The sequence below is a fragment of the Larimichthys crocea genome, chromosome XIII, assembly GCF_000972845.2.
Source record: "Larimichthys crocea isolate SSNF chromosome XIII, L_crocea_2.0, whole genome shotgun sequence".
In the NCBI taxonomy this organism is placed as follows: domain Eukaryota; kingdom Metazoa; phylum Chordata; class Actinopteri; family Sciaenidae; genus Larimichthys; species Larimichthys crocea.
Window position 1 is genome coordinate 21,834,286 of NC_040023.1, and position 12,539 is coordinate 21,846,824.

General features: G+C 39.0%; 1 protein-coding gene across 1 annotated transcript in view; it reads left to right on the forward strand.

The window, feature by feature from the left end:
* Positions 1 to 12,539, forward strand: part of adamts16 (ADAM metallopeptidase with thrombospondin type 1 motif, 16) — a 51,482-nt gene that overhangs the window by 6,490 nt on the left and 32,453 nt on the right. Inside the window, exons 4-5 of the mRNA XM_010757039.3 lie at positions 7,150 to 7,588; positions 10,055 to 10,257. Of these exons, the coding sequence (XP_010755341.3) occupies positions 7,150 to 7,588; positions 10,055 to 10,257 (642 nt within the window). The remainder of the gene's footprint in view (positions 1 to 7,149; positions 7,589 to 10,054; positions 10,258 to 12,539) is intronic.

Sequence of the window (12,539 nt, forward strand, 5' to 3'; positions counted from 1 at the left end):
CTGCATATTTTTACCAACATTTTCACAATGTGACCTAAATACTGAATATAAGATGTTTGTTTGTGACGTATACACATACTATGTTTTGTGTGCTCTAGATGTTGCAGATTATCAGCCTCTGACTGGTCAAAACTTGGTAGCAAAGTTCACATGGCCACCTGAGAGCTTATAAGTGACCTTGCACCTGCTTGGCAGGAGGCAGGTAAATATTGACCAGAGGAATCCCGATCAATAGCTGTATCAGCGAGAGCACCTGGCCTCCAACTGCAGCACTCCATGGCCCCTTTTCCTTGTTGATTGAGTTCTTTTATTTGCTTACAATTATCAACCTGATCTTGACCTTTTCAAGTGCTGAAACCTCTCTTGTAAGTGTGTTACACTGTAAAGCTTACGTATAATTCGCCCACGCACTCCCCTCCTCTGGCAGCCCATATAATGGTCAGCCCCGCTTTGAAGACAATAGAGAGTTCAGTCATAAAAACCTCATACTTACAAACAAGAATTGGTGGAATAGAAGAAGCAGGCCAGTCCTAGTGACTGTGTTCACCTGCCAAATGGTTTGAGAATGTGCACAGTGATTCACATGTGGAAGAGGAGATCATAAAGCAGGTCCCTCTCTGTGTCGACTTTATATGCTGCAGCGTAATCCTCTTAAGTCTTTTATGGGGGTGAGGGACTTGAGGGGTGAATTGAGTGCCATGCAGGCATTGCACTCTGACACTATGAATCATTATTTTTTCCCTATGTGACAAGATGATTTTTAAGTCATGCTAGCAGTATGGCTCGGCTCTAGGGACAGCCATGCCGGTCTGTCGATCCACAACTGATCCAGACTAAAATCTCTCAATGTACTGGAGATTTCAGTGTGTCCAGTTGTGTCCTGTAGTAGGCCTCGCTGCCACTATGCGTTCCCCAATTTTCAGTTTTCAACAAAATTACATGCACTTCTTGCGTGCAAAAATTCAGTACCGTCTCATAAAACTCATATAAACAGATACTCAGCTCCCCACTACATATCCATACTTTGGTTTGACTAATACATTCATGCTGACATGCTCAACTAAGATGGTGAACATGGTCAACATTATACCTCCTTAACTTCATTACATTATGCCATTGTGAGCATGTTAGTGTGCTGACATTAGTATTTTGCTCAAAAGAGTTGTGGCTAAGTACAAAGCCGCTAGCATGGCTGTAGTCTAGTTAGTCTGTAGAGAAACTGGAAACAGTTACCTGCTTGCTTCAGTGACGTATCTCACAGAACCTTTTTCTGTATGTGGTTTAACTTGAGGGTAATAGAATGCAGTAACAACTGGATCCTATAAAACTGAAATGCCTTTCCCAAAGGCTTTATAATGCCATTCAATGTCAAATTGTTTTACCTTTTTGTGGATTCTATTTAATGTCTTAATAAAATTTCCTCTATAAATATTATAACCACCAATCACTCTATAAACTAGTAAATACAAAGGGACACTTCTTGCAATGTTTCTGCCTATTTTCGCCTCATGTACATTATCTCAAGGCTTTATTACCCCTGAACATACATCAGTATCTGTTTGTCTAATCTAATTTCTAAATCAGATTTCTAATGCCCACCTTTTCTTTGTACCAAAGGGAAATGCTTAACGTCCTCCCATTACAAATCACTTTGAGGTCATGTGCTTTCCTCTTGTAAAAGGATGGGCGTGTTTCTTGCCTCAGGCCTTGTAGTAGTAGTAATAATAGAATGCTGCATATTTGTCCCACCTCTGGGATTTCCAAGAATATATGAGGGATGATCTATTGATGTGATGAATCTTTGAAAAGCAGACAGTGTGGTCTTTGCAGGTTTTCAAAAGATACACGATCAATGAAATTATTTTCAAGGATTATTACTGGTTTTGTCATTTGCTAACATCACACATGGTTTTCTCAGTCACACAAAGTAGATTAGGTATTGAGTCATGACCATGTGTGAGACTGGAAGTCAGTTCGGAGTGTTTGTTGTTTCCAAATTGATAGACCTCCAGTTTTGTGTAATGTATTCTAGACATCTAGCCAATAGATGACTAAGGTACAGCTTGAAGTAAAATAGCTAATTGATTAAGAAAGGGTGTCTAATCCTGAAGTGCAATTTCAGAGTATCACTTCCAGTTTTCCAATAAGCCCTGTCAACATTGAGCCAAAGTTTGAATCCCTGTCTTCAACTGCTAGAAATGTAGCCATCGTGGAACCAGTTTGCATGAACCAAACACCGTAAAAGAATTATTCAAAATTATTATAGCATTTGCTCTGTCAAAATAAATGTTTGGAAATTTTAAGCCCATAGTTGCAATGTTTTGAAGAATAGATTTGTAGTGGCAACTTCTTCTTTACCCCACTTTTTTTTTAACCTTGTACCAGAAAACTAGTAGTAAATTTAAGTAACTACAACAGTAAAGTTTTGGTCTCTCTTGGTCTGGATTAGGGAGAGCAACTTAAAGAAGTAGACAAAACGAAGGAAGGGGAGAACACGGCAAATGCTGCACACAGTCAGGTGCACCTTGTAATGCGCTGAATGCTTCCCGCCTCAGTTCCGTTTTCCTACCGTTCCTCCCCACCCACCTACCCCCCATTCCTGTCACTGCTTGTCTGGCTGTGTCTGACTCCAGAGAGTCCAGCTGTTTGCGCCCTCCCAAGTAGTGTTTCAGCATTTTATGACTGCTATTTGCACCTCGTAGAGCGCAGCGTGTAATCTGATGACTTTAGCTATTTAGAAGAGGCACCAGCTGACCTAATCTCCTAACATAGTGGCTTGCATACACTCATACACAGGAAGTCGCGATTGCATGTTGTTTTATATAAGGTCAAGCTTTAGCTTAAAGACTGCGCAGAGTTTACAGACTAAAGACATCATAAAAGGATTATCTGAGTAGTATGTTGGTTGTTAGGCTTAGGAAGACAAAGAGGATGCATGTTGTTATGTTTAAGAACATTTTGAATTCATTGTACACACTGCTATTACATATGGTTTTCTGTACAACTTCTAGTCTGTGTTCTGCTTTCAAATAAAAGCTTATTCTGCTCACTGGATGTAAGAATTTTCATGCTTTAGAAGAATACAGAACCTACCAGCACTAGTTTAATAATACAATTTCAGCATCTGGATTGAATATCTTAAGCACAGGACAAAAAACACAAAGACAGTATTCATTAAACAATAAGGCGCATTGATCTGTCTTGAGGAGAAACAGTCCATCCAGTCAGTGTGACAGCAGACGTAGATGAGAGGAAACGAGAGGACGTGTGGAGAGCGACTCGTGCTTCTTGTTATGATGGAGCCACAAACACAAGCCATACCACTTGCTAATCCCTCTGCTTTGAAGTGAATGCCTCACGGAAAGGTACAGAAATTATGAGGTCATGAAAACTCGAATTTGACAGCAAGTTTAATCAATTTTGAGAAGAAAAAGACTGTTTGAAACAAATTAGAAGTTATATAGAAATAGACAGTTGTGATACTGCAGGCCAAGTGGAATCAGTGATGTACTTGGATTTCACTGCATACATCTCTATGTACAGTATGCACGGTATGTAAAGAGAGCTGACACGATGCGGTTGAAAATAATCTTACATGGTGATCATCATAAATCCCTTATTTTACTGAGGGACCCTGAAACTGGAACTTCATCAAGGATGCCTGAAGATCTCCAGAACCCTATTTGAGAATAATTGTGGAACATACCACACAATACATTTTGACAAACTGTATAATAAAGCCAGTGAATCTACTTTGTGCCGGGCATGATGACAGCAAAACCCCAAAAACCTCAGCACCAATGTTGAGAAGACTGATCAGACTGAATATAGAAAAAGTAGAATGTAACATATGTATGTGGTGCTGAAAGGAGTAAGTCAGAAGTGGCAGAGAGTAAACATTGTCACCATCAAATGTACCCATAGCTATCATGACATTCATACTTGTTGACATGCCTCAAGTGGAATTGTTAAACAGGCCTTGGCTAAGGTTGCACCTTTTTTTTTTTAACTACCCTTGCATGATGGTGTATGCATGCATACGTATATGCATACTGCGCTGTCATATGCACATATAAACAACAGTGAAAGCAAAGCCATGTTTGGAAATTTCTTACAACATGAGTTAGAGTCAGCAGTATGTGGTTTAAAATAAGCTGTGCATATTATTGCAGTAAATACACCATTTTTCTTAAGACCAGACCTGATGCCAGATGAACCTGTCAACTCCAGTCTACTCTTTAATATATATCTGAACATGACAGTTTCCATAACAACTCCTAACTAAATAGTCCAGGCTGCAGGTGTAAGTCTTATGATTGTATCTTTCCATCATGGGTTTCCGCTTTTTTATCTGTCCCATCTCTTTTTACTGACATTGGAATGAGCTGACCAAAAATAAGCCCCGATGACAAAAAGAACATAAAAAGCAAATTTCCTTTTATTCCACTCCTCCAAAAACCTCAACTTTATTGTTAGGGTCAAGATAAAAATCACCAGAAACCTCTTTGTTAACAGCATCAGAGAGCTACATTAGATCCACACTAATGCCCCAATGCTCATATAGAATAAGTACTTGGCATGAGATATTTTCAAGGTTTAAAGCAGAGCAGTTCAGGTCCGAGGCCTCACCGTGACTTGGAACCAAATTATGACAATCGCCTGTGATTACGCAGCGCCGGGGTGGTTGCAGTGTGGATGACAGGATCACGCACCGGTTGTCACATGTGATTGTAACAGACATCCTGGCTGGGGTTCCCAGTTTGTTTCTTGACCATTGGCAGGCAAGCTACGGTAGAGAGGAAGGTGGTAATGCATTAGCAAACCTCTCGTCTCTCTTTCTTTTTTCTCAATAATCGATCCTCCACCCTCTTATTTCTTATTCCCCAAACTGGAGTGTATAACAGCTTCAACCATTAATCAGTGCAGCATTATCATGAATGGTGATGAATAGTGAGGAAAAGCACAGCTGTGTTTCTGGAGGGTTTGAATACAAAGAATAGAAATGACAGTGCTTGTGAGTTGCCGATGTAGCAAAACATGTGTCACTGTCTGAGACTTGGGGACTTAATTATGAAGCATCTATTGTTTGGTTTTGTGTTTCTTTCTGTCTTTTTATGGTTGGTTGTTTTTTAAATGGGTCAAAAAGATTGTAATCATTTCCATAAGTATGGGGTCAAAAGGGTTTTTCTGCTTGTAAATATGTCTCCAGATATGTTTCTGCGTTGCTGTTTGTGGTTATCTTTTGTCTGTCAAACACCAGTTACCTTACAGTGCAAAATGATCATTATCTGACGCAGAAACACCTGTAGACAACAACCACTCTCCACTGGCTTGTGGTAAGGGCATAAAAGTTAACAATAGGATTTGGTAGAGTTCTCCACAGGAGTTTCCAGTACACAATAAGTTGCTACAAAATCTTTACATTTCAGGAGTCATACAACTGCATTTATACGTTTTTGTTCTCTTTCTGAGGTTAGATTATGCAAAGCTTGAGCATCTGTGTTTTGTTTTTTTTTATAAAATCTGAGGGATTAAGTCAGTTTGGCTGCTGTCAAACCAATAATTCACAAATGCAACATAAATGCATGATAACTTTCTTTTGCTACACTACGTGATGAAAGCTGTAAACTGTACAGTCATTGCGGTCAAAGCTTACACATCTGTGTTGGCTTGTATTCTCAGAGTTCATCATTTTAAAATCAGTGCTTAATACAGTTACAGCATTTTCCAAGGACTCTGTTCCACTGGTTTCCTGATCTGTGGTCAACAGACTGGCGGAGGTAGAGGCTTGGGTTAGTAAGTGATGATGAAATGGGGAAATTCAGCAGCAGAGATCATTATAACATCAAACTAATTGTGCAAGAGAGACAAGGGACATGTGAATGCACACACAGGTATGCACGAATCTGGACACTTCACAAAGTCAGACATTCATATCATACAGTTTCCCTTGTAACATCATCTCTCCTTCTTTTGTCCTACAAACACACCTACATCCACCTTGTACTGTGCTGAGACGTAGACGCTCACCATGGGCGAGCCACAACCTCAGCACTGCCACTGTGTCAGTCTGTTTCTGTCAGCCAGCGACTTGGCTGCGGTGACAAAAGACCTCACACTCCACTCGCAAAAAAAAAAAAAAACTTCAGTCAATTAAACGTATTTTAGGGAAATCGCTGTTTCTGCCAAGAAGAGTTACAGTCCAAACACTTCGTGCCAACTGACTGTCAACACAGATGTGGTGCGTGTTTGGGGAGACTGAGAGAGACAAAGAGAGAGGCAGAGAGCAAAAGAGAGTAATCTCTTGTCTGAATCGGCTGTGTTGATAGAAGTTTATTGAAAATGGAATAATAAAACTGAAAATGTCTTTGTCTCTTTGGGAAAAGAGACGGAGACAGCCTGAGATAGAAAGAGAATAAGGTCAACTGACTATCCTGAACCTTTAAAAAATTCATAACGGGCCTTTTCATAACTTATCCCCTAAAATCGAAGGCATACAGCATTGGTACTTGAGGCCCCAGAATAACAGCAGTTTCAAAGAGTGAGAAAGAAGAACATTTTGTGACACATTATATTCAGATAATACTTTAGGAGCTTTTGTTTGCTAAGTTTCCAATGAATATTAAATTAAGAAATAACTAAACCTTATAAACCTTGAGTGTGATACATTGTTTCCAAAAGAGATGCCACCTCCTTTCATCCTCACACTGGACCTTTTGTTTGAAGCTTTTCTTATTTAGAGACTTATTTAAATTTTCCTGAGATAACATCTGACCCTGAACAGAAAAACAGATGTTAAACATGAAGAAACACGGCCAGTAATTGAGCTGCACAGAGGTTTGGGGAGGGTCAGGTTCGCGGTGACCCAAGAGTCAAATTTTGACTAATTGCTGACAGAGACAGATTGGGAAGCTAAGTGACTAGCTGGAAAAGGTTAGTGTTTGTAATATATGACTGCAATCCTTTAAGCCACTTTTTAAGGTTATGGACATCAACAATGTCTAAGTGTAGCTATATAAAATAAGTTGTACAATAACAAATTCATGCAAAATATAGTATATTTTTCCACTGAAAATTAATGTATGTATGTTTTGGGAGGGGGTCTGAAGACATACTGCTGTAAAGGTAATGGATCTGTTTTGCCTCTAGTCAGGTTTAATCAGAACAAAGGATGCAGACTACTTCCTGAGACCAGTGTCCCGCAGCCTTGCTCAGAGAGAGAACTTCACAGCACCCTCCAGTCATCAGCCACACATCCTCTACAAGAGCGAGAGGGGCACCCAGACAGAGCCTCGGGTACTTCAGAAGAGATCCACAAATTCAACTCATCACAAATCACACGGACACTTTGTTACCAAGAGATCCACAAATTCACAGACAGACTCCACCTACAACACAGTTAATGAAGATCAACACAGGGGCCAGCAAAAAGAGCAAGGTGACATCCATGGTCATCCCCATGGCAATGATAACAATAACAGTCACGGTGACCAGATGGAGCATCATGACAGCAGCCATCGCCATGACAATGTCGACTACAGACGTGGCGAGAAGCAGAGGCAACATTTCTGCGGGAGACGGAAGAAATGTATGTAAGGGCAATTTCTCCTTCTAATCCACATGTTGCATGCCACACTTACATATACAACCTCTTCATGGTGAGATGTATTTAACATTCCTGCAACTGCTTGCCATGCATGTATGAAGTAAACAGTAAGACAGAGTGGCACTACAAATTACAGTATGCACTCAACTCAAGGCATGGAGAGAAAAACACTGCATGACTTGTTTAAATACTTCAACAACACAAGAATATTTCATCATGAGGTTCATTTTACTCACCTATTCTTCCACCTAAGGGATTTTTTTTTTTTACTTTAACTCCTAAAATTAGATTATTTAACATATTTTGTTCTGAAAAATCTCATTACCTTTTTCAATCCCTTCAATAAAAATGGTTAACTTCTGACACTTAAATAAGAATGTTCCCACCTAGACATACGGCTCTCATTGGACATTTCAGGCACTGTCATAATAATCTTAAATTTCCATATCTAACTAAATTAGTGGTTCGAACTCAGAAACATGAAGTGACATTTAGAGGAATTATCACACCACTTAAAAATAATTCTATTTGTTGATATTTCCGGTTAACGCCTCCAGGGCTGTGGCTGGTTGGTGACAGAGACACCACCATTAGTATGTTCCCATATTAATTTTATTGCAATGAATGCTAGTATTATCATAAAAGTGCTGCAAGATACTCATACTATCCATGTAGTCAGAACAACACATGAAACAAGATGTGTACTTTTTTAGATTTAACAACATGGTGGATTATGAATCCAAACATGCTGTTTTTTTAGCACTGACTTCACTTTTGAGTAAATTTTTAACAGAGATGATGTTGTGACCTTTGAACACATTAACAAATCGACATGTTTGGTAAATTTCCTTGGGAAATGATCCTGAGGGTTGGAGGCCTCCAGAGGAGGTTTCGATTTGTATTTCACATGATGACGAGTGTTTCCGCTGAACAATATTATCTCAATTAATGTTGACATTTTTGGTGACATTAATGACATAACCTTAAAAAGGTTAAGGGGAATGTTTAATATTCACTTTACACTCTCACAAATGTTTGCTCACATGAAATTACCACGAGATCAGTTAACATTGTTCGTGTCACAGAGGTCATATAAAAGAGAGCAGGCGGGGATTGGACTGGTACCACCACCATTACCCTGCAGAACCCCAGCTGTCTGTCCCTTGTGAAAACACACTGATGTTTACATTCCAATAGGATGACATCACTGAACACCTGTGCCATGTTTTAGTCAAAAAGGCACTTTAGTTGCTCACCTGCTGTCTGCCTATATAAGCAAACTTCCATGCCTTTATAGTTTATTGCAGCCAGGCAGTGATGGGTGAATGCTGTGATAACCTGAAAACATGAAAGTGAAGATTTGAGGTGATAGTGACATGAGCTAAAATAGTTTTAGGCTGCGCTTTGCTTTGATTTACGTGTACTATTGACCTTATGTTATAGCGTAGACGTGAAGACTGATGTGAGATGTTTTCAAGGAAAGCGATCCTGCTTCAAAAGGAGAATTAAAAACAGGGCAGAGCTGGGCATTTGATGTTAAGTTTGAGTCTGTGTTTGTCTGAGTCACATGTTTACTTAACAAAGCGCTGATAGGTTTTCATAATAAGCTTGATTTGAGAATTCATTGCAATTTACATCATCATTTTTTTGAAAACAGCTTCCCCTTAAGGAAAAAAAGTTTATCTTATCCATGACACATTGACAGAATTTTTGGCACCATTCAAAATTACCTTTATTAACAAAGTTCGCACAGTGGATTAAAACAGAGAGGTGAATACATTGTTTTTATTTCTTGTAAAGAATCAAGAAATGGCCTCTGGTCCATCGTTATTTAACAATGTGTTATGTCTACAGAATATGAAAATATCCCTGTTTCTTTCATGACTACACTGACAACAGAATTCCTATAGCATGTTAAAGATTTCATGTTGCATATAGAGAAAATGTGACCTGCTATAGCTGCTGCTAATGTACAACCACATACTGCGGTTTCACACTTTACTTAATGGTAGCATAACAGTGAGACTGCCAGAGTCAACAACAGAAAAGAAAAAGCTTGGTTTGCAGTTTATCCATGACATCAGGTCATGAAAGTAAGAATATAGTTAATCATCCAGAATGGTTGTCAACTTATTGCCAGAACCACTGGTTAACAGTGGCAGGCAAAGGCTAGTGGCTATAGGTTCATTTCAAATATTGTGCAACATATAATCAGCTGTGGGAAGGAAAGGTTGTATATTTGTAAAGGACGTAACAACTGCTATTAAATTGACATCATATGCACTATTGTTTTTTCATTCATCACTCTTAACCCACTATAATGTACAACCAAACCATGTTGACTCTGTAGCGACATTGTGCTTTATTAAACTTTATTCCGTTTTTCTGTAGTTGCCACATTGTTTTTTCGAAACAGTTAATCAGTCTGTCAATTTTCATTTTATTCAGACATGCCCAAACCTCCAGAAGGAGATGTCTTCATCCTTCCAGATGAATATAAGTTCATACCCAGGAATAAAAGAGCTGTGTTAACGAAGAACCAGGGCAATCAGAAGCTCAACGTGGAGATGCTGGTGGTGGTGGACAGGAAGATGATGGATAACCACGGCCATGAGAACATTACCACTTATGTTCTCACTGTGCTTAATATGGTAAGGGAATCCTAATTAAGTATAACTGTAGCCATCATAGTAGCTCAAATAAAATTATAAATAGAAGTTTATAGATTTTATTGGAGGTGTTATGTTTTACTGTTTGTTTAAACCAGCTTGTTAGCCATGCTAGCAGCCTGTAATGTTAGTCTGTCGTTTGATCTGACACTCTGGTACACTGTACTGTAATATCTCAAGAATTTTTCACCAATGCTGTAAATTTGTTTACACGATACTCGAGATGGACTAGCACCAAATTTTGTAGACTTTGATTCCAGTCTGAGATTATGTATCCAAGTGATTAGTGATCAGTTTCTTGTAGCACCAAGTGAAGTTATTTATCATGAAATATCTCAATGGCTATTGGATTGATTGGCATGAAATGGCAATCAATCCAATAGCCCCCAGATCAATTGCAGACACTTGGATGTTTCCCCAACTTTTCATCGAGCACCATCATCACCACCAGCACCAGATTTTTTTCAACATTTTTTAAACATGAAATCATCCTGAGCAGTACTTTGTGTTTAATGCTAATTAGCAAGACAAAGATAGCAATAAGATAGTGGACATGCAAGCACAGCTCTTGTCTAAATAACACATTTGATGTAGGATTAGGTTTTTCTATTGGTTGCACCATGTCAGCTTGAAAAAAGAAAGGTGAGCCTTGCAATGCATTAAGATGAAAATAAATCTTTACAAGTGGATTTAACAACACTGCAACAAAGCCTGATTTTAATTAGCTGTGGTTTTGGCATGTCACACACTCGCCAAAGCCTTAGCCAAAACTTTTATGTGTTTTGTCATTTTACAGCATCTAAAAGGCAAACATCAGCAGAGACTGATTTGGAAGCCATACATAAATCACCATAAATAAATCCATTTGAAGCTTGGGGCATAGTGACTCTACACTCCTGTCTTCCATTCTCACTTATCAGACAGAGCACATCTGAAAACATGAACATGAGCCTATCTGGGTGAGCTCAGCTGATCTGCAAGCAAATTCCGTCACGCTCTTTTTGCTACTTAATGACTGACTGACAAATCTAAAGATAATCTGTCTATTTTGAAAACATAGTCCGCTTTAGTAGAAACCAAGTTGGACCAGTCACAGCCCGCCTCAGAGGAGTCACCTAAATACAGTATGGAGTTTCATAGAAAACACCCATCCCCCTACCCCACCTGCCAGCTCTCATGGGTCTTGAAGAGGTTATTTAATATTTGTTGAAAATTAAATGTGATATACCGTTCCAGAATTTGCGTAGATTTATGTTTTCTTGGCGGCAGAGTGGAAAGACTTCAAGAGTTTTGTAATTACTGATTTAAAAAAACACTCTGTACGTTATGTACAGCAAAACACTGAGGCTCTATGGAAACTGGTGATTGTTTCTTTTATGAGGGAGTGAAAACACAGTGATTCACTGTATCTGTTGAATTGTGCAAATCTGAAACTCTGTCAGACACTGGTGTTCCAAGAGATCTTAGTTAAAGTAAATGGTTTTGATTGCCTCTTTGACCTCAATTTTGCTCAAATTTGGTAACAAACCATAGCCATGTGTCTTCTCATGAGTCAGCGCAGAGGAAGACCAAACATCAGGAACATAAGGAACGAATGAGAGCGTTGCTGAAAGGGGGGGGTGAGTTAGTGAGTGGCACCTGAGGTATTCGTAGGGCCAAAGAAAAAGACAGAGCGCGAACAAGAGCAAAAGATCAGGAGTCCACTTTCAAAGCCCAAACTGTTGTGATTGATGGTCAGATATCCCTGCAAGTACAAAAAGCTGAATTGGAAACAGCAGTAGTGGCTGTCATACCTCACCGATACCATCAAAAGAAGGTTGTGTGTTACTAGGAATGTCAAGGTGTGTTGTCTCATACGTTTGACACAGACCTCTCTATTGTACGTGTCTACATGGTGCAAGCATTTATAGAACATATCACTGTAAAAAAACATAATGTAGTCCTAGTAAGCTTGATCCATATAGATGAAAATATCCATAATGATCTCATAATTTATATTTGAATCTGAAGTGATAAATGAAAGAAGTCACTGGTGGTAAACAGTGATTAGCTGTAAAATTGTAAAGGGGATCTTTTTTGACACAGTAAGAAACATGTTGATTTTGTTGGGACTATGGTTGTGTCAGTCCAGATGCTTTGGATAGAGGTAGTGTATTCTGACTTTGAATACTTAATGATTGATCCTGCATGTATGAAGACACTTCAAATGACACTTGATTCAATCAAGCCATCTAAAGCAACAAAAAGACTTTAAAGATACCATC